The sequence below is a fragment of the Bufo bufo genome, chromosome 8 (assembly GCF_905171765.1).
Source record: "Bufo bufo chromosome 8, aBufBuf1.1, whole genome shotgun sequence".
In the NCBI taxonomy this organism is placed as follows: Eukaryota; Metazoa; Chordata; class Amphibia; order Anura; family Bufonidae; genus Bufo; species Bufo bufo.
Window position 1 is genome coordinate 36,234,200 of NC_053396.1, and position 24,029 is coordinate 36,258,228.

The 24,029-nt window shown below is 43.1% G+C and overlaps 1 protein-coding gene across 5 annotated transcripts in view; it reads left to right on the top strand.

Annotated features, from left to right (window-relative positions):
• DENND1A (DENN domain containing 1A) overlaps positions 1 to 24,029 on the top strand; it is a 785,792-nt gene that overhangs the window by 120,373 nt on the left and 641,390 nt on the right. For all 5 annotated transcript variants that reach the window (XR_005774032.1, XM_040406251.1, XM_040406253.1 and 2 more), the window contains exon 3: positions 14,313 to 14,356. Coding sequence is in view for 4 of the 5 variants with exons in the window: in XM_040406251.1 (XP_040262185.1) it covers positions 14,313 to 14,356 (44 nt within the window). In the remaining variant the exon portion in view is untranslated. The remainder of the gene's footprint in view (positions 1 to 14,312; positions 14,357 to 24,029) is intronic.

The window sequence follows — 24,029 nt, forward strand, 5'->3', positions numbered from 1 at the left end:
ATATTACACTTGGTCATTTATTTATTGAAATTACACATCTTCACAACACATATTTGTGAAAGTGTATCACGGCACAAACGAAGGCTATTTCTTAAAAGGAGAAAAGTTGTTGATGCTCATCAGGCTGTAACATGTTGCAAAACCATCTCTAAAGAGTTTGGACTCATTTGTGTACAAATGAAGGAAATTCAAGACCATTATTACCCTCACCAGAGTAAGGTATGTCGTCGGCGAGATTACAAAGGAACCCAAGAAAACCTCTAAGAAACGAAAGACTTTTTTCACATTACCTAATGTTAATGTTCATGAGTCCACCATCAGAAGGACCTGTCACCTCCTCCAAAAACCATCCCAAGCCGCCAGCAGTACCTGACAGTAGCCAGCAGCGTGTTTCCGACGATAATTTTCTTCCTGAAGGCCAATGCGTTCTTTTATCCCCTGCCGGCGTGCTTCTCTGGTCATGCTTGAAGTCAAGGGGCAGCGGCCTCCTTGCTTCAAGTCAAGATAACCACGCCCCCCTTCCCTGCCCCTTCGCTGTGACTGACAGCTGGCAGTTCGGCTGGCTTTGCCGAACTCTCTGCATAAGCGCCAAATCCACCTTTCTGGGAACAGGCAAAAAAATAATCCAAAGTAGTTTCCCCCCCCCCCCCCGGCTCCATGGCACAGCTATCTGAGGGTAATGTCTTTCGTGTGGTACGTACTGGACGGGCCGGCGTTCGTATGCAGGAACGAACCAAGAAGGGAGGCTGGCGGCTTTCAGCGGTGTTCGGGAAAAATAGTATCCGTTTTACGTTCCATATAATCGTCGTTGAACACCGCTGGGCATTCGTGTGTCCAAGATGGCCGCCACCTCGTGGTTGGTATGCGAACGACGACCACCCAATTCACTTTCTAATGGGGCCAGGAGTAGGGATCGACCGATTATCGGTTTTACCGATATTATCGGCCGATATTCAGGATTTTGACCGTTATCGGTATCAGCATCTATTTTGCCGATATACTGATAACGTATGGGGAACAAGGATCACGCTGCTGACAGCGCTCTCCGTCTTCCCTCAGCAGCACAGGGGAGAAGGAAGCAGTGTCTCCCTCCCCCTGTGCTGCTGCTGCCGCTGCCAGCAATGAAAGTAGAGAGGACAAGAGGGGGGGAGGGGCTGTGGCCGCTGCACCACCAATGAAGATAACTCTCTCATTAATTCATATACAGGAGGCGGGAGCTGGCTGCAGAATCACATAGCCGGCTCTCGACCTCTATCACAAGTAGCTGCGATCTGCGGTAGTTAACCCCTCCGGTGCTGCACCTGAGGGGGTTAACTTCCGCGGATCGCAGCTACCGCTCATAGAGGTCAGGAGCCGACTATGTGATTCTGCAGCCAGCTCCCGCCTCCTGTATATGAATTAATGAGAGAGTTATCTTCATTGGTGGCGCAGTGCGCCGCCCCACCCAACCCCAGTATTAATCATTGGTGGCAGTGGCCACAGGGTCTTCTCTCCCCTCCTTCTCAGTGGAAGTTCTGATCGGAGCCCCAGCAGTGTAAGCCTGGGGCTCCGATTGTTTACCATGGCAGCCAGCACGCTATTGAAGCCCTGGCTGCCATAGTCAGCTCCATCCTGCTGTGTGAACAGAGCACAGAGCAGCAGGGAGAGTGTGAAGTCCTATTCACCCTGATAGAGATCTATCAGGATGAAGAGGACAAGGGTTCTAGTCCCTAAGGGGGCTAATAGTTTAAAAAAAAAAATACACACCAAAATATTAATTATAAATGAAAAAGAAAGATTTGCAAAAAAAAATAAAAATACACGTTAACAATAAACATATTCATTTTCAGCAGATTTGTGTAGGATTTTTAATATTTATTTTTTTAAATGAAAATTCGCAGAATATCGGTATAAATTATCGGCTATTGGCCTTAAAGTTCATAGAGTATCGGTATCGGCCCTAAAAAATCAATCTTGGTCCATCCCTAGCCAGGAGGTTAACAAGCAGCAAACTTCCATGCTGGGTGTTCTTCTTTAGAAAACAAGGGAAAACATGGGGCCTGTACGGTCAAGGCAACAGCCGAACAAACAGATGAATGGAGGGAGAATACAAGCAATCCATAGACAGACGGTTCTGTCACAAGAACGTTTTCTGAGCTTTAGTCGCATCAGCCTTCAGGAAGAAAATTATCGTCGGAAACACGCTGCTGGCTACTGTCAGGTACTGCTGGAGGCTTGGGATGGTTTTTGGAGGTGACAGGTTCCCTTTAACAACACTGGTCTGCATGTCAGGATTGCAAGGAGAAACCTCTGCTCTCCAAAAAGAACATTGATGTCATCCGCACTTATCTAAAGATCACCTGGGCAAACCAGAAAGCTTTTGGAACAATGCTCTGTGGATGGATGAGACCAAAATATAACTTTTTGGTTTAAATGGCAAGCATTATGTTTAGAGATGAGCGAATTTCATATTTTGAAATTCGTTCACACTTTGTTGGTAAAAGGTGAATTGCATTATGGATTCCGTTACCACGGACCATAACGCAATTCTATGTCTAAATGCATAACGGAATGCCTTTAGAGGCATTCCGTTATTCATTCCGTCATAATAGAAGTCTATGGGCTGCAAAACAGATCCGAAAACGGGACAGATCCGTTATGCAGCCCATAGACTTCTATTATGACTGAATGAATAACGGAATGCCTCTAAAGGCATTCCGTTATGCATTTAGACATAGAATTGCGTTATGGTCCGTGGTAACGGAATCCATAATGCAATTCACCTTTTACCAACAAACTAAGTGTGAACGAATTTCAAAATATGAAATTCGCTCATCTATAATTATGTTTGCAGAAAGGAAAACACTGCATTCCAGCATAAAAACCCTCGTTCAATCTGTGAAACATAGTTCTGGTAGTATCATGGTTTGGCCCTGTTTTGCTGCATGTGGGCCAGGCTGGATTGCCATCATTGATGGAACAATGAATTATACCAGCAAATTCTAAAGGAGAATGTCTGGACATCTGTCCATGAGCTGGATATCAAGAGAACATGGGTCATGCAGCAAGACAATGACCCTAAGCACACAAGTCTTTCTACCAAAAAATGGTTAAAGAATAATAAAGTAAAACTCTTGGAATGGCCAAATCAAAGTCAGGACCTTAATCCAACAGAAATGTTGTGGAAGGACCTGAAGCGAGCAGTTCATGGGCGGTAACCCTGCAGCATAGCAAAGTTGAAGTTGTTTTCTATGGAGGAATGGGCTAAAATGTCTCCAAGCCGATGTGCAGGACTAATCAAGAATTACCGGAAACTATTAGTTGAGTTTAATGCTGTGCAAGGGGGTCACACCAGATACTGAAAGCAAAGGTTCACTTACTTTTTCCACTCACAGACAGGTGATATTGAAACATTTTCCTTAATAAACAAATGACCAAGTATAATAACTGTGTGAAAATGTATGTATTGATGTATTTTTAGGTCAAACTCTAAGCAGAAGTATAGAAAATTCAAAAGGGTTCACAAACTTTCAAGCACCAAAGTGTACTGGCATCTCAACAAAGTGATCCTGTTGGTCACCCTTAGTGTTGAGTGAAGCGAGCTTCAGGTGCTTCGTTCAAAACTTCGGAATAATACTGTACGTAGATTAGTCTGTACAATGTTAGAATGTATGGGCTTCGATGAGCTGAAGTTAGTTATTCGTGAAGTTGAGCGTGACTTAATTGAATAACTTCAGTAGTTGATTTTTAAAGTGGAAAACCACTTTAAAACTTGAAACCGAACTCTGCTTCGGTTCCGGCTAGTTTGGTTTTAAAGTAGTTTTCCACTTTAAAAATCAACTATTGAAGTTATTCAATTAAGTCACGCTCAACTTCACGAATAACTAACTTCAGCTTATCGGAGCCCATACATTCTAACATTGTACAGAGACGAATCTCCCTGCAGTATTATTCCGAAGTTTTAAATGAAGCGACTTCGGATGAAGCATCCGAAGCTCGTTTCGCTCAACGCTAGTCACCCTCCTTGCCTCCTTCAAAAGAAGTGAATAATTTGCTCCAGTGCTGAAAATCTGTGACAATCAGTCTCTTTGGTTCTGGATTGCTAGTGCCGCGCCATTAATACTCCCCAGCAGACCTTCTGCGGCATGACGAGTGACACCACTGGACTCCACCGGAGTATGGAGATTTGTTAGCGTAGCCTGTTGCTAAGTGGCAGCTCTAACATAGGCGACACATGGTTAGAAAACACATGAAAAAAACATTCACCAAGATGTCTAATGAACAAGTACAATGCTGTTTTATATTATATTGTTTTAAAAAAAAAAAAAAAATTTCAACCTAAATTTCTCTTAAACACAGAACTTTGTTTCATAGGGCTTTGCTCGTTTGTGGAATTCAGAGACTTAAGTCCTAACCTAAGTTATTATATAATGTCGATACTGGAATAAGCATTTGATACAGCATTTTTTTAGTGGGATTATTTTCCATATAAAACGTTATATAAAATGTTCCCAGACTGTTTCAAAGCCAATGAAAACCATCTGACATGTTATAGAGCATGAAAGCTAGTAAAAAATACATAAATAAATAAAAGTAGCCTGCTGCCAATGGGAACGTTTAACTGCATTCGGCTTCGCTTAAGGGTATAGGTTTTGTGTGTTTGCCACTTTTGTTTCAAGCCTGTGAAATATAATAGATTGATCTTTTGGAGAAATATTATTATGGCTGTTATACCCTAACTTCCTGATGCAACTTGCATTCATTACAATTTTAATGTTTAGATTTTTTTCTTTATTTTTTTTTCTTGTTTGGTGTTGGGGTGGTAACTAAGCCTATACAACACTTTTTTTATTTTTAATTTTTTTAATTTTTTTTACTAGGTCAAATAATCCTTTGGGCAGATGCAAATTTCTCTCATGACTACACTGTTCCTGGTCTGGGTTGTGTGGCATACTCCAAGCCAATCAGATGGCCTTCCACCCTGATGCTCCCCCTTCCCCTCTCACAGCATACAATGTCACACACAAGCTGATGGCGGAGAGACTGCCTTCATCACCCTTTTATCTGTCAAATATTTGCTTAGGCTGGCTATAAGCATTAGATATTTGTCGGCGGACAGTTGTCTCTCCCAATCCTCCCATATACTTGCCCCAGCATGCATTTGTCTGTCCAGAATTGGGAAAGGGGAAAAAGTTGCTGCCAGATTACCCTGGCAGGGGCTTATTTCCTTGAGGAAAAAAGGATCGGGCAGCAGAAATCCATCTGCTCTGACATCTGCAGTCGGGAGGCTCATCTGGTTCAGCTTTCTGTTATGCGTATGGCCAGATTTCTACTAGATGGCATTTTAGGGTATTCACTTTGGGCTACATGCACACAACAGTGAAAAATGCCCGTGTGACGCCAGTTTTCAAAACTATTGCACTCTTTAGGGCTTTTCATATGGCCATTTTTTTAACGGACAGTGAATCGTGACCGTCAAAAAAATAGACATTATTATTGCTGGGGGCCATTATGGGAGACATCATTACTGCTGGAGGCCACTATGGGGGACATTATTACTTGACAGGTCTACTATGGGGGACATTATTACAGCTGGGGGCTACTATGGGAGACATTATTATTGCTGGGGGCCATTATGGTAGACATTATTACTGCTCAGGTCTACTATAAGGGACATTATTACTGCTGGGGGCCATTATGGGAGACATTATTACTGCTCAGGTCTACTATAAGGGACATTATTACTGCTGGGGGCCATTATGGGAGACATTATTACTGCTCAGGTCTACTATAAGGGACATTATTACTGCTGGGGGCCATTATGGGAGACATTATTACTGCTCAGGTCTACTATAAGGGACATTATTACTGCTGCGGGCCATTATGGGAGACATTTTTACTGCTGGGGCCATTATAGGAGACATTATTAATGCTGGGGGTCATTATGGGGCACATTATTACTGCTGGGGGCTACTATGGGGGACATTATTACTGCTGGGGGCTACTATGGGGGACATTATTACTGCTGGGGGCTACTATGGGGGACATTATTACTGCTGCGGGCTACTATGGGGGACATTATTACTGCTGGGGCTACTATGGGGGACATTATTAATGCTGGGGGCCATTATTGGAGACATTATTACTGCTGGGGGCTACTATGGGGGACATTATTACTGCTGGGGCGATTATGGGAGACATTATTAATGCTGGGGGCCATTATTGGAGACATTATTACTGCTGAGGGCTACTATGGGGGACATTATTACTGCTGGGGGCCACTGTGGGGCACATTATTACTGCTGGGGGCTACTATGGGGGACATTATTACTGCTGGGGCAGTTATGGGAGACATTACTGCTGGGGGCCACTATGGGGGACATTATTGCTGCTGGGGCCACTATGGGGGACATTATTACTGCTGGGGGACATTATTACTGCTGGGGGCTACTATGGGGGACATTATTACTGCTGGGGCAGTTATGGGAGACATTACTGCTGGGGGCCACTATGGGGGACATTATTGCTGCTGGGGCCACTATGGGGGACATTATTACTGCTGGGGGACATTATTACTGCTGGGGGCTACTATGGGGGACATTATTACTGCTGGGGACCATTATGGGAGACATTACTGCTGGGGGCCACTATGGGGGACATTATTGCTGCTGGGGCCACTATGGGGGACATTATTACTGCTGGGGGACATTATTACTTTTATAATATGCTAATTAACTCTAGGAGCAGGTGGGGCGTTGCTCCTGCTCCTAGAGGCTCCGTTCTCCCACCTCTGGCCACGCCCTGCTACACTAGATTGACAGTGGTAGACATCGTTGGTCTCCTACCTCTGGCCCTGTGTACAGTGTAAATCTCGCGCCGTTCATTATTCGGCGCAGGCGCAGTAAGTTAAGGGCGCTTTTGCGGATAGGATGCAGACCCATTCATTTCAATAGGTCCGCTTCAGTATGTCCGTTCCGTAGCCCCCGCAAAAAAATAGAACATGTCCTATTCTTGTACGTTTTAGGCATTGTTACAATGGATATGCAAAAAAAAACAAAAAAAAAACGGCTGGCATATGGATGTCATCCTTTTGATTTTATTTTTGGTGGATCCGCAATTTGCGGACCGCAAAATCCATACGGTTGTGTGCATGTAGCCTTATACTGACTTGTGCAGTCAAAACTGTATGTACTCTCAGAGTGAATGTACACATTATGGATTTCTAGAAGATTTTTTACTTCTGATTCACAAATTCAAGACCCGCTGGGACGCTTCAGATTCCTGTAATAGAACGGAGGCATGCTTGCAGTTCCAATGTCTGCTGGTTCTAATATTATAATAAAGCCACTGCAGGATCGGAGTTTCCTTTTATATTGAAACATTGAAATTCGCATCTGCAGCAGTTCCACAAACCACCTATTTTCCCAGCTCCTCTTTACAACCTTACTACTACACAATGGAAATTTAAAAAGTTTTTAAAATTTATGTTCTTGAGTTTCAGAATCGGCAAGACCGATTTTCATGAAAGATACCCTTGCAACGTTGTATATTTTTACTGCAAGTGCTAGAACAAAAAACAACAACTTTGTAACCAGTTTTCCAGCATCAAAGGCCAGTGCAGAGTTTACAGTCCTGCGACTTGACCTGCTCCATCCGTATGTTGGATTTCCTACAGCGCTCTTTACTGCATCCCCCGGCTCTAGAGTCTCCGTGATATGTCTAACCTGTGACCCGCGAGTATACAGGGCCCTTTTATTTCATAAACGTTAATTGTAAATCGTTTTCCATGAGGATTGTTTGATTACACATTTAGCCCCGGAAAGTGAGAATAAACCGCTGCTCCTGTCAGTAGTGATTTTGTTCTTAATGATGAATTATTACATACAAGTTAATGTCTTGAGACTTTGTATGCCCTGAAATATCTTCATTTCAAGACGTTAAAGAACCACTCCTACTAGTGCAAATCAAATGAAAGCAATTAAAATATTTATTATATCAAGTTTCTTCTTCTAACTGAAATTAATATGGCTGTATACTGTACATGGTGCAGCAGATGTTTGCTTAATGTGACTGATTTGGCTTCTAATAATGATGTATCCAAGGAGATTATGATATAAAAGGGACTTGTTCGGATCACTGAACTTTAACCTTTTTCAAATTTGAAATAATTTTTTGTCACCTTTTATGTGTAAATTATGTATTGATTTATTATTTCACCCCTACCCTTCTTATCAAGTATTATTTCTAAGCTGAAAATGGGCACAGATGACAGTGGTGGGAAAATAGTGAATAAATAAGCCTTTGGACCGCAGTTGCTCTTTCATTTATTTTCAATAATTGGATTGTCAGCTTTGGGAAATCCCTTGATATTAGGGCCCCCTGGTGATAAGCTGATCACAGTGTGTCTTGTGATCAACTGTAAACGATCAGCAAGTGTTCCCCTGCAGCGCCTCCACAGGGCAAGTGAAGAACTGCACAGTTCCTATGGAAATGTCTCTGAGTAGTACATGGTGCTGGATCATCCAGGTTGAGGGATGCACTAGGTGAGTGTCCTGACCAGTAGGCCACCCTTCTGTTTACATACCCAATTCAAAAACTCGTTTTAAGAAATTCTATGTTCAAAACCAGGCAGCCCTTTTAGGGCTGCAGGCTGAATTTTTTTTTATTTGGGTGCCTTGGGCTCTCAAAGTCTAAAAATGTAGGCACTAAGGGGGTTAATTATCAAACTGGTGTAAAGTAGAACTGGTTTAGTTGCCCACAGCAACCAATCAAGTTCCACCTTTCATTTTCCAAAAGAGCTGTCAAAAATGAAAGGTGGAATCTGATTGGTTGCTATGGGCAACTAAGCCAGTTCTACTTTACACCAGTGTCATAAATGACCCCCTAAATGATGTTATTTTTTTGGTTAGTAAACTAAAGAAATGGTTTATACAAAAAATTGGTCTGACTGACAGTAGCATTTACAATATACTATGTGGACTGTCTGACCACACTGTTTGCACTAGATAGTGGACTGGCCACAGAATTTATTCGGGCTTCCTGCAGATACCACTAGAGGGAGCCTACTGTTAGACATGGAATTCAATAATAATACTGTCACGTACTTACCCATCTGCGTTCCCCCAGTGAGTCCAGATGCGCTGTGGCAGCGCAGACAATGTCGCTCTCTTTTGGCAACCAGCCCCGTGACAGTGGTGCCCGTAGACCTATGAGGGAGCAGGGATGCCATGGCAATCGAGCTCAGCTCCGGCATCACATGCTTCCTGAGGGCAGGCTACTTATACAGGCAGGTGCTGGCCACAGTTGCCTGTGATTGGTATTCCTGCCTCACTAGCTAGTTTTGTGTTTGTTGCTCTGGTTCACTGACCGTTTGCCTGTTTCTCTGATTTTGCGTCTGACATGACCTCCTGGTTTTTGACTCTGCTTGTTAATTGACCTGGCTTGATGTTAGACACTGCTATTTTGTGACCTTGCCTTTGCATGCTGACTTTATCTCTGTCATTATCTGCTGGTTTCACTATGCTGTGTATTTGACTTAGCTTTGGGATTCTGATCTGGTCCTTGTTTTGCCTGTCTGATTTTGACCTCTTTCTGTCTGACTACTTTTTTAACCCCATTTGGTTTTGGCCATAGCACTTAGTCAGGGACTGTCACCTAATTGTAGGCCGTCATATTAGGGTGGATTGTGCAAGCAGGTAGGGACAATGGTGCGGGTGGAGTACAGGGCTGCACTGTTCCCTACCCTTCATGACTAATACAATATGATGAATGTTCTCCATGGTCCTTCTAGTGGTTCCATATGTGTCTCTGCAGTTGGACTACAAAAATCACCTGCATGCCTTTGGCTAGTAAGCCTAAACATTTTGGTTGCATGACATCGTCCTGAGCCCTGCCCTTTAATTAAGAAAACCAATGCATTCTCCAGAGCAGAAGCCAATGGTGGCTCTCACCCCGCCCCTATGATGTCTACATGGACAAGAGAATTCCTAATGAGACAACTCCTTTAATTATTCAAAGGGCCTCTGAAAACTGAGCACTGAAATCTGGTCGCTCTTTGACATTGCACCCATTTTAATAAACATCCCCTGTTCTGTGTAACCCTTTTCCTTCCAATCTGGAGAGTCCGGCTGCTTGTATCTTCTTAGTTTAGAAACACAGGCTCGCCTGTACCTGTTTATTTCATATATATTTTTTACATGCAATTTTTTTTAACTTTTTTTTATTATTTCAATATGCTACTTTGTTACACCAGGTATGACCTAAAAATAATAAATGTGAAAAATGCAGAGTAATGTAGAGTGGCATGATTGTAGACGTTGGTGACTCATACATATAAATGTGGGGAGGAAGGTCTGAGAGGAGAGGGGAGACCTGTAAATGAAGCCAAATTTAATGGGGAGCCAGTAATGGCGGCTGGAGACTGGAGGCATTGACGGTATTCCCACTCACTCTGTGTTCTGTTTATTTAAAAAATGTAACCATTGGTAGAATTGATGCTTTCAGGTTTACAATGGGAACCATCCGTGCATTAACATGCTCGTAAAACAAATTTGGCCTATGAAAACTCTGCGCTCAAGCCAACTCCGAGGAACATGTAAACATTAAAATTACTCATGAAAGAATTCAATTGCCCTTGAGCTACAAACCCAACAAAATGAAGTGAGCTGTAAAGATTGTAGGATCGCCTCACCCAGACACGATGATCAAAACTCTGAGCTATGAAGTCTGCATCTGTTAGCGATGTGTCCCAAGGCAACTCTTAGCTCACATATTTGCAAGCATTATGATATGGAAGGAGAAGGTGTCTGAGGCTAATTCAGCTTGAACCGCTTTACTGTACTGGCACATTCAGTCCCCCTGGCACAAGGGTTATCTTGCAGATCACAGCTATTGGGCATGGTGAAGGGTTTTATTTTTTATTTTTTTTATAATACTTACAAAAGAACCCCCCCACCCGCTTGGTTTTATTCAGATTTTCCAAATTGGCAGTATGATAATATTATGGACAGCAATGCTTTTGGTGAAAACAATTAAGTTAATTTTCTCCTAACTACTTGGGTGCCGACACTGGCATTCTCTTCCACCTCTCTCTATTTTCTTTCTCACACATTTGCCTCTTTATAGCTTTCAATGGTTTTACATTGAGTAAACAATGCTTAGTTGATATGCAAAGAACTTAGAGGTTTGCAGACCACAGACATTGATGGTGTATGCTTAGAATATACCATAACAGCAATGTCTGACCCCCCTGTCTAGCTCGAGAAAATATATTTCCCGTTAAAGTTTTTTTTCTATTGTGGGAAATATTCTGGCTTTGCATTGCCCTACAATCGTAAACCACACGCCACAATTGCAGAATTTACCATCAAATATCTTACCACAGACAGAAGTCCCAAGAAAGCTGGTGTATATCCCCCCCTAACAAATAAAATGTTGACTCCAAAGGTTCATGTAGTTAGAAACCTGTTTCTCCCAGGAACATGAAGATCCACAACAATATGGGTGTTCATTAACCTCTGCATCACAGCCATTGGGAGCGGGACAACCGCTATTGCATTGAAGGGAATCTGTCACCAGGAAATTCACTGATAAACCAGGCGCAATGCCTTGTAGGGCATGCTCACCTGAATGTCATGTTATCTTTTACAGGGAAATTATCAGGGATGAGTATTTGTTTAAATCCATGTGCTCGATCTGCCTGTGTGGCGGCGATCACCCAATGAATGAGCAAATGCTCATTCGTCAGGTGATCGCGTCGTTCTGCTGACGCAAAAAATCATTGTTCCTTTGCAGCAGATCAATATCTTCAACCAACGATCTGCCGCACAGGAATAATGATTCTCTAAGGGGTCTAGAAATCACTGTATCAATAAGTTCTCCCCATACAGCGGAAGTGAATGCTGCATGTAAATGCAACTCTCATCTCCGCTGATGATCTGACAGATATCGGAAGTGTCTGCTTCGTTCCCGATAATCTGACAGACCGTCTATTTTTGTAAAAGGACCCTTAGCGATCCATTGCTTCATTCTGGACAAAAAGTACTTTTAATCTGTATGAAAATGAGCTGTTAAGTGCACCGAGGGTGGGCCCAAGCCATTCTATGCACCCTTCCTCTTCCTGCTTCCTCTATCAGCCCCTTCTCAACTTCTTGCTTGACAGGACGAGGTTCTCTAGAATTAAGCAACGGATCTCCAAAGTGAAAAGTATCGTTACATTTAGTTAGTTAGCTAGTTCAACAAGACATCGTGCCTGGATTAGGAGTGCTCTCACATGTGCCGTGTGGTCATATCCTTTAAGTGTCCTCTTGGTGTCTAAAAGAAAAAGTGGTAAAAGAGAGAAGACCATGGATGTCTCTCTCCATTACAATCTTTGGATATTATGGATGAAGCCAAACACACCCTCACTGATCAAACATGTAGATGCCCTGTATGTGCTATAAATACCTAAGCTTATACTATATACTATATATATATATATATATATATATATATATATATACACACAGTACAGACCAAAAGTTTGGACACACCTTCTCATTCAAAGACTTTTCTTTATTTTCATGACTATAAAAATTGTAGATTCACACTAAAGGCATCAAAACTATGAATTAACACATGTGGAATTATATACATAAAAAAAAAGTGTGAAACAACTGAAAAAATGTCATATTCTAGGTTCTTCAAAGTAGCCACCTTTTGCTTTGATTACTGCTTTGCACACTCTTGGCATTCTCTTGATGAGCTTCAAGAGGTAGTCCCCTGAAAGGGTTTTCACTTCACAGGTGTGCCCTGTCAGGTTTAATAAGTGGGATTTCTTGCCTTATAAATGGGGTTGGGACCATCAGTTGCGTTGAGGAGAAGTCAGGTGGATACACAGCTGATAGTCCTACTGAATAGACTGTTCGAATTTGTATATGGCAAGAAAAAAGCAGCTAAGTAAAAAAAAACGAGTGGCCATCATTACTTTAAGAAATGAAGGTCAGTCAGTCAGCCGAAAAATTGGGAAAACTTTGAAAGTAAGGGCTATTTGACCATGAAGGAGAGTGATGGGGTGCTGCGCCAGATGACCTGGCTTCCACAGTCACCGGACCTGAACCCAATCGAGATGGTTTGGGGTGAGCTGGACCGCAGAGTGAAGGCAAAAGGACCAACAAGTGCTAAGCATCTCTGGGAACTCCTTCAAGACTGTTGGAAGACCATTTCAGGGGACTACCTCTTGAAGCTCATCAAGAGAATGCCAAGAGTGTGCAAAGCAGTAATCAAAGCAAAAGGTGGCTACTTTGAAGAACCTAGAATATGACATACTTTCAGTTGTTTCACACTTGTTTGTTATGTATATAATTCCACATGTGTTAATTCATAGTTTTGATGCCTTCATAGTCATGAAAATAAAGAAAACTCTTTGAATGAGAAGGTGTGTCCAAACTTTTGGTCTGTACTGTGTATATATATATATATATATATATATATATATATATATATATATATATATATATACAGTTTGTTCCACTAGTGAATAACGTTGACTGTTTGTCACTTTTGTAGACTGTGTTTGCAAGTTCAGGTTTTTTATTATGCAATTTTTGAAGCTGAAGCCAAGAACACACATAACGGAATAATAGCTCTATTATTAACGTTAATGGATTTTCCAAGCGTTAAGAATTCTTTGGACAACTTGTATGTTTTATACCGATAGCATTTTATGCAGGATGGAATCAAAGTAGCAGATTGTTGGGGCTGTTATCTGTAAATCGAAGGCTAATATCTCTCTTCCCTGTCAGTCTTTTTGTTTTGTTTTTTGGAAAACTGTTCAAGTCCTAAATCCATATACCTGAACATACAGAACGTGCATATAGTGAATGTTTACGCTGAACGCCTCTGCGTCTCATTTTATAATCAAAGGACCGATAACAAGCTCGATGCTTTTCCCTCGTCCCCGGTAGACCAAACGCCGCTTTTAGCTCTTACAAAGTGCTTCTGCTGGCCATTTGACAACAGTCAGCGTTCTTTAAAAATATAACACTTTTTTCCTTTGGAAGTCAATTTGATACCGGTTAGTTGTAGTGTCAGATAACAGTTTAGATTTAATCGGGCAGCAGAGGTTTTTTTTTTCTTTCTAACTTTTATTTTTGTTCCTCCTTTTTCATCTTTCGGGGGAGGCTAAAGGGAGAGTCTCCGTGAGAGTTCTTAGCTTTTTCTCTACACAGACCCAGGCTGCCCTCGCAGGATCCCCTGCCAGGATTTCTATCATCTTCTGATCAAATATTAATGTATGATTCTCTGCATGCTCACTAATCCAAAGCCAATTAATATTATCTGTCAATTATTTACAGATCCTGAGCTGCAGAGGATCTTCCCAGAAGACTTCAGTGACCAGGTTTGGAATGCGTAATTAATTCCCCCCCCCTTTTTTTTAACGTGACACCACATCTTCCATGTCTGATACTTATTTAATGTGCGGTTGCTGCAGTCCTTTCATAAATACAGGTGAAGTCTTGATTGCCTGAGCTGAGAAGATTTATTTCTAAGTAAGGTGTCACAGGCTATTTATCGGGAGATGCTCGGGTATGTCTTCATGTATTTGTGCTGGGTTGAAAAATTTATTCGAAAAGAGAAAGGATGTTTTAGTAAAGACTACTTTTTTTTTTCCCCGTTAGGGGTTTGACAAAACATACTTTAAATAATGACTTTATAATGAGCTCATACAGCTACATATATGTGTACAATGGGGAAGATTTTCTAGTGCTAATGCACCAGAATTTGGGCTCAAATTGAGCCAGGACCTTGGCACCCCCCATGTATTAAGTGTCTTAGACTCTTCTGGCGGCTTAGGCAACGTGTGAATGGCTTAGCAGAAGGGGGTGTGGCTTTGTTAGAGGGGGCGTGCCTTGAGAGGCATGTAAACAAAGCCAACTAATAGATGGTGTAAAGTTAGACAAAAGTATCTAACAATTCACCAAATGTAACTGTTCTGTCCTCCTTATGTGTGAAGGTACATAGCTTGACAGACAGCTAAACCTTATCCCGGCAATGAATTGACAATGGAGTAACGTCCAACTTTATATTTATTGCAAGGATGTAAATGCACGTGAACGTGCGCGTGGTAAAACTGGGGAACAGAAAAAACAATGCGCTTACTAATGGGGTCTGACATATAGTAATGCATATATTACATTTCTGTGCATAGCAATGCACATACAAACACAGATGCATATCTAAACCAGAGCATGTTACCTATCTGCATAACAAGCACGGTCCCTAGCTGCTAACTATAAGCTGCTATAAAGGAAAGAAAAAAGATATGCAAATTACATATGAAAACAGATGCAAAACAGGCTGTAATGTGGCTATGTGACATACCAGTGATGCTACCGTGAGCTTAGATGTAGAGGATGTCTCAAGAGGCTTCCAAGCCATGTGCTATCCTCATGCAGTGATGACTGTGAATGAAGAAAATGGCTGCTATGTGCAGGGATGATGATGTCACTAAGATATGGACAGTGGCGTCTCTAGCTTTCAAATTTTGGGGGGGCACACTGGGGGCCAGGACAAAAGTAGGGGGGGCAGCTATAACAACGATACATTTACACAAGTATGCTTAGAAATGCTGCAATACTTTACCCAATACCTAAAACCGCAACAGGGAAGAAAAGTCCTGCTGTCTGTGATTTAAAAAAAACAATCGCTCAGATTTCAACATGTCCTAGTTGCCTGTGGATGACACTTTTATAGGGAGGGGGATCTGTGGATGACACTGCTATGGGAGGGATCTGTGGATGACACATACCGTATATAGCATCTTATGCTATATGTGTCATCCACAGATCCACCCCATGACAGTGTCATCCCCATTTCCCCCTCCATAACAGTGTCATCCACAGATCCCCCTCCCTATAACAGTGTCATCCACAGATCCCCCTCCCTATAACAGTGTCATCCACAGATCCCCCTCCCTATAACAGTGTCATCCACAGATCTCCCTCCCCGCTTCTCACAGGAGTGTACATTTGACATTTCTAAACTGTAATCCATATCCTGCAGTAACTTTAACTTTAAATCAGGATTAAGCGGCCGCTCATCTCTACTAGTACCTTAACCTTTCACCACTCGGCTAGCTTCGGTAACAGGTCCAGGCTACAGCCTACAGGCACTGCCTGTTAGTTGTTACCGAGCGAGTGCTGATTTCTGCAGGTCAGAGGATACGGATTACAGTTTAGAAGAAATGTACACTCCTGTGAGCGGTCCAGACCAGTGGCGGATCCAGAGCCTGGTCTCGGGAGGGGCACTTCCAGATTATTTTCTGTCCGCCGCCACAGAACAAGGGTGCTTATAGAACAGACTCCACAGTGTGGAGGTATACTGTATATTGTGGGGCACAGTGTAGAGGTATACTGTATATTGTGGGGCACAGTGTAGAGGTATACTGTATATTGTGTGGCACAGTGTATGCTATATGTGTATAACAAACATATTTCACATGAAAACTTGCAATTACTTTGCTTGACCCTTGGGGATCTCGGACACCACTTCAACACTTGGCTGGGGGGCTTGGCTGAGCTGATGTTGTGTTTTATCCTAATGAGAAAGATTTCATAATAAGGATTTGGAGAAGGGGCAGAGGCAGAGCAGAGCGAGGCTGGTGCTGCTACTAGGGGGTCATACCATTGCGGAGTAATAAAGCCCACCATAATGCAACTCCCCCAAGTAGAAATTATTCTCCTTATAATGTGACAATGCAAAAAATACCCCCTCGTAATGCCTCCAATTGAGCTAATGTCCCCATATTGTGCCAGTATAAAATACCCCTATATAGTGCCCCCAGTAAATGCCCCCATAGTGCTCCTCTCCCCACTTCCTCCTAGTGCCCCCCATAATGTACCAGTATAAAATGACCCATATATCGTGCCCCAGTAGATGCCCTCAGTGTCCCCCATAATTTGCAAGTATAAAATACCCCTTCTTCGTGCCCCCCGTAGATGACTCCATAGTACTCCTTTCCCCCCTTCCCCATAGTACCCACCAGCCGCGATCTCCTCCTCCGGCCAGCCCTGTCAGCATTTCAAAAATCGCCCGCCTGTGTTGATTCGGCGCAGGCGCTCTGAGATAAGAAGGCTCGCCTCCTCAGCACTCCCTCAGTGCGCCTGCACCGATGACGTCTTCTCTTTCGGTGACGTCATCGGCGCAGGCGCACTGAGGGAGTGCTGAGGAGGCGAGCCTCCTTATCTCAGAGCGCCTGCGCCGAATGAAGACAGGCGCGCGATTTTTGAAATGCTGACAGGGCTGGCCGGAGGAGGAGATCGCGGCTGGCCCTGTCAATCAACAAGAGGAGGGGGCGGTTTTCTGCGGCTGCTACCAGCAAGTAGACGCCCTACTTGCTGGTAGACAGGTAATTAGCATATTATAAAAGTAAGTTTTTTGCAAAATCTACTGAACGAAAATTATTAATAACATAAGGTATGGCAATATGGCAGGATAGGGATTATAAGTACACAAAAAAAAAAAAAATCTGTTTAGTGGGGTGACAGAAGTCCTTTAATGCACATTTTTCAGGTGACATAAACCCTTTAATTTTTTATAGATTTTTTTAAAGTTTATTTTACACAGAGTTAGTGACTATGTTGATTTTGTACAGCTTATATGTTAGTTTACTACTCAAGTGAAAGGCTGGAGATGCTCATAATATAAATGTAAACTCAGCATTATTGGGCAGCAGTCTAATGTGACTGCCCCTAATGTCTGTCATTGGGGAAACAAAGGATCAAGCTCAAAGGGCACCTGTCAGCATGGATCAACGCATACGCAGTTCCGACCGTAGTCGGCTTTCCTTTAGGGTGCATTCACATGACCGTAGTTTTGGCTCCGCATCCGTTCCGCAATTTTGCGGAAAGGGTACGGACCCATTTATTTCAATGGTAAATGGGGCCGGCAACAGATGCCGAAAGCACACTGTGTGCGCCGTCAGCAGCCGTACTTCCGTTCCACGGCCTCTCAAAAAAGATAGAGCATGTCCTATTCTTGTGTGCACTCGTGGACAAGAATAGACATTTCTATCATATGGTCAGCCATGTGCGGACCGCAAAACCCCTATGGTCCTGTGAATGTAGCCTTCAGCTGAAATCCAGAGTGCGCTTGCGCCGATTCAACTTTCACTGACACGTGCGCAGGGCTAGTCGGGTAGACAGTGACAATGCCTGGTCCTGGTTCTCAAGGAGAGGGTGGAGGGGCTAAGGGGAAAAAGCAGTGGTGAAGTGGTGCTCTAAGGGGCTAGGCCCCAAACACTGCAATAAAGTGCAGATTCCTCTACAAGGTGACTGCAGAGTGCAACCAGTATTCCTGGTTTAGTCGGGTTGATCATGCTGACAGATGCTCTTTAAAATAGTTAACTGTTAAATGTTTTGTCAGTAGTCTGCAACCGCCATGACTAGAATAAGGAATAGGCGGTAGCTTACAGCACTGTTACGTAGTTGATAAGGTTGACAAAAGGCACAGTTTAATCAAGACCAACCCAGTCTTAGGGTTGATACAATGGAAAGCATATACCCCTATGAGTTACCAGTTACCCCATATAAAGAAGAAAATGTCTTCCCAACTCCATATCTGGCAATGGAAATAGTTCCCCATATCCAGAAACCTAGAAAGACATCCAGGCCCCTCCTTAAAGTGTTCAGTTAATAACATCATGTGGCAGAGAGTTTCATGGCCTCACTGCTCTCACAGTGAGACTGTCAATCAAGAAGGAGAGGGAGGGGCTGACAAAGGAAACGGGAGGAGCGAGGGTGAACAGAGTGGTTTTCGGCCACCCTCGGTGCACTTAGCTGCTTGCATATCGCCTGCGCCTCTTAATAAATAAGCCACATCTAACTCTGGCGCACAGGGAATGACAACTGATATATGAAACACCAATGTCCGCCTCTGAACCAGATTAAACCTTATTGATGAAAAGTCCTGCATTTGCAATGAGAACTGTTACTTAAAACTGAATGTGTATGTGTCCTGTATACATAGAGGGTGGATCTTCAGAATAATTTCTTCTGATGGGGCCATGTAACTTCAGTCCATCACTGCTTATGAGTTCTGAAAGACTTTATCAAAGAAAGCTGCAGGTGAAATGGAATGTTACATGCTGGCCAACTATGTGATAAATTGACGGACAATATCCAAAAGATTGAGAGCTGATCTTTGTTGCTAGGTGTTTACTCTGCCTAATGGAGATAGAAAGTGGGGAGCCCCCCCCTGTGGTATATATGCCTTAAAGGCTATGTACACCTTTTGGGGCAATTATTTTTGCATTGTTGCATTGTACCCATTGACAACAAAATGAGCCCTAGGTTGGAGCCCTTGGGATGAAAATTCACTTATTATACAAAAGGTCATCCAGACCAAAAAATCCCTTTAGGGGTCCCAACAAAAAAGTTTCATGTATATAAAACTAATTCTTTAATTTGTACCTTTAAAATTGTACCCATTGTGAACAAAAATAATTTTTTAAATTGGACTTTATTACAAATATGTAACCTTTTTTTTGTACAGGGCTCAGATGCTCTAATAGAGGGATCTGAATTTTCTCTCTGACCTTTATAAACATTATAGCTCCGCTCTTATTCTGCTGATAAGAATGTGGTTTAAATACTGTATTTTTCGCTTTATAAGACGCACCCGATGATAAGACGCACCCCATATTTTAGAGTAGAAAAATAAGAAAAAATATTTTTCATCAGACCTCAGATTAGCCCATTAGTACCCCCAGACCTCAGATTAGCCCATTAGTACCCCCAGACCTCAGAATAGCCCATCAGTACTTCCAGACCTCAGAATAGCCCATCAGACCTCAGATCAGACTAAAATTAAAAATCATCTTACCTGTCCCGCTCCGCGGCTCCTCTTCAGCTGCCGCGCTCCCATCTTCCCGGCATGCGCTGCACTGTCACATGACTGCATGCAGCGTCAGGTCATAGTGCGCGCACTACGTCCTGACGCTGTACGGGGTCAGGACAGTGCAGGCCAGAAAGATGGGAGCGCGACAGTTGAAGAGGAGCCGTGGCGCAGACCAGGGAAGGTAAATATTACCTGCGCTTGCGGCGCTTCACTCCCCGCTCCTAATACATACTAGTGAGCTCCTCCATAATGGAAGCGCTCACTAGTATTAGTTTTATAAGACGTACATAGCCTTTAAGTGTGCGTATAGAACAGGATTTTTGTGGTTAGAGAATCCGGGGAAAAAGGGGCTATCCCAACGCAGACATGGCATGTGGCATATCCACAGGAAATCTTGTAGATGTAGATCCCACTTTTGTGACCTGCACCTATATGGCGAACAGGGACCCCTAACCAACCTGGTAAGGCAACTGATAGCAACTGCATCAAGACCACTGCACAAGTCACACTAACCTGAGCGAGCCTAAGGGTATGAATTTTGGTGTTTTGTAAATCCCCAGTGTGCTCTGTCTGTTGACTTTGAATGCCACTCACAGATTAGCTCCATTGAATGGAGTTAAACCACAAGCGGACACCCTCAGTGGCTTCAAGTGGCGTCCATTCATATACCGCAACAAGACTCTTCATGACCTGGTCGTGATGATAAACCACCAGCCTGTGAACTGCACAGCTGCTATCAGGACATGTCCCTTCTGGACGAGGTCACGATTTAAAACCACATGCCCGAGAAGTGCAGTGCTGTCTGCCATTGAAAACAATGGGTGGCAGACATCGCGTGGCCACCAGAATTCCACTGGCAAATTCAGCTGTGTGAATGGGCCCTAATAATTCCACCCACTAAACCATCACCATTAACAAAGCAAGGGCTAAAAAGAGGGAATTTCCTAGTTTTGTGGATCCCTCTCAACAGGTCAGTGTCACAGGTCAGTGTCGGTGTGATATAGGCTGTGGTCTCTTTTTCTGAGGTGTCAAGAAGGTCCCCTCCCCTTCTGATTGGTTTAAAGGAATCATGTGATTCAGTGTGACTTCACAGAACAAGGACGTGTTCAGTCCCCCCTGTTTGACATTGGGGGTCTGTTTAGTGCATGCAGTTGTACTCCCTGTTTTACCATCTTGTCTGAGCTGCTGTTAACAGCATTTAGAGAGATGCTTTACAGCAGTCATCATGGGCCATAGACAAAACAGGGGGGAATTTATCATTTGCTGTCCTTTTTAATGTCATTTTAAATTTTCACTTTCTGGGGTTTGTGCCAGATCTATGAATTGATGCACTGGTTTTCAATTTGGCACACAAGCAATGTGGCTGCGCCTTTGTAAATGATAGTACGCCAGGGTGCAACATTTTTTGCAACATTTAAAAATGTTGTTCATCATAAATGCATCATAAAAATGATCAGCTTGCCAAAGCACCCCAGTAGTGTGGGGTGGCGTAGCTTACAAAGTCACACGATTTGGCAGAAAAAGTCACACATAACACTAGCGACTTTTGCAAACCAGAAAACTGGCGTAACATGTATGTAGAGGTTGTTGTACAGGGAGGAAGTAGATAAGCTGTGACCATTACTGACTGGGAACTGTGGATCTGATGTTATCTATATAGAGGTATTATCCATTTAGTGTAATGCTGCCTATTATTAGGCTTAGTGGCCAGTGAGAAAACTGCAGGATATTACAATTTTTATACACATGGTGACCTAGTAAAAATAAAGGCAAAAAAAATCACCAAAAATTCCCCAAAAATATTTAATATAAAAAAAAATTGTTTTCTGATGACATTACCTTTATTGGGCCTATTTAACATCATACCTCTAAAACGTCCAGGATCCGGCGAGATAGTCCCGGATTTCAGTGGTTGTCCTGCGGTTCCGGCGCGGGGGAGGTATGTCCACTCTCAGGCAGCCGTCTCTACTTCCATAGGACGCAGAGAGAGTTGCCTGTAATGATGAAGTAGAGAGCCATCCACTCCCTGCTTCATCATTCCTCCCCGACACTCCAAACTGCTGGTCTGTGCAGGGGGTGGAGCCAAATGGGAGTCAGCTGTGCTCCACCTCCTCCTACACAGACCATCAGCTCCAAGTGTATCCTGCTGCTGCGGGGGAGATCATCAAAAGAACCAGGTGAGTATGTAGAGTTTGTATTTTTTGCTTCATGTGAACGGGGAACATAACTGGGCATAATACTGTGAGGGGGCATATAACTGGGCATATTACTGTGAGGGGGCATATTACTGTGAGGGGTCACATAACTGGGCATATTACTGTGAGGGGTCACATATCTGGGCATATTACTGTGAGGGGTCACATAACTTGGCATAACTACTGTGAGGGGGCACATATCAAGGAAAAACTACTGTGAGGGGGCACATATCTTTGCATAACTACTGTAAGGAGGCATATCTCTGGGCATAACTACTGTGAGACGGCATATATCTGGGCATATTACTTTGAGGGGGCACATTTCAGGGCATAACTATTTCGAGGGGTCACATATCTGGGCATCGTTACTGTGAGGGGGCACATATCTGGGCATCGTTACTGTGAGGGGGCACATATCTGGGCATCGCTATTGTGAGGGGTCATATATCTGAACATCGCTACTTTGAGGCGGTATATATCAGGGCATAACTACTGTGAAGGGGCATATATCAGGGCATAATACTGTGAGGGGACACATCTGGGCATAATACTGTAAAAGGGGCACATATCTGGGCATAATACTGTGAAAGGGGCACATATCTGGGCATAGCTACTGTGAAAGGGGCACATATCTTGACATAGCTACTGTGAGGTGGCACATATCTGGTATCTGAGCATAACTACTGTGAGGGGCGCATATGTGGGCATCACTACTTTGAGGGGGCACATATCTGGGCATAATACTGTGAAAGGGGCACATATTTGGCCATAACTATTGTAAAGGAGGCACCTATCTGGGCATAATCTGTGAAGCGGGCACAATGTGGGCATAACTACTGTGTGGTGGCATAAATGGGGAATAATTACTATGTGGGGGCATTTAGGGGACTGGGTGGGATTAGGTGCATAGTTACCGTATGTTTTGGATGAAATTAGAGGCGTGGCCTAGTGTGAAAAAAAAATTGCAGCGGCACACATAGTGTCCATCTTCCTTATTTTCATAAGCTGGGAGGTATGCTAACTTCTCTGTACTGTTGTGTTTTGTGTGGTGTAAGTTGGGTCTAAAGTCAGTTCAGACATGCCAAGTGACTAGACATCAAATCCATTATCAAATGAAAGGTAAGCCCTGCTGATGATAATGAAAGAATAATTAGACATTGTTTTCTTTAGGCTACTTTCACACTGGCGTTTTGGCTTTCTGTTTCTGAGATCCGTTCAGGGCTCTCACAAGCGGTCCAAAACGCATCAGTTTGCCTCCGTTCAGTCATCATTCCGCGCTGCATGCAGTCTTATACTGTCCGTGATGTGGTGCGGAGCAAGACGGATCCGTCCTGGCACACAATGTAAGTCAATGGGAACAGATCCGTTTTCTCTGACACAATAGAAAACGGATCCGTCCCCCATTGACTTTCAATGGTGGTCATGACGGTCATGGCTATAGAAGACATAATACAACCGGATCCGTTCATGACAAATGCATGCGGTTGTATTATTGTAACAGAAGCGTTTTTGCTGATCCATGACAGATCCGCAAAAAACACTAATGTGAAAGTAGCCTAAAATGGGTCTTGAAACAATATTTGAAGAAGAATACTTAAAAATGTTACCGTAAAATGCATTAGTCTTCACCGTATCATTGACAAATGCAAATCCCCCCCCCCCCTCTTTATGTATTCTGAATTGAATAATTTAATATCGGCCTGGCTCCTCAGCTCCGAGTGCTTCTTGTGTTAACATTACATTCAGGTTCTCACTTTGATGCATGCGTTTTCCCCTTTTTTTTATAATCAAGCTCTCTTGTGGGGACAAGTGTTATAAAAATAAAATAATTATTCCACAGTCACGGGCAAAATTATCTTTCCTTCAGATCCATTCATACATCCCATCTGTCCTGTGTCTTCTAATGAGCTGGATACTTCAACGTATGATTGCAGAGTAATGCAAAAAATAACGCTGGGGTTATATTTTGGTCAGAAAAGG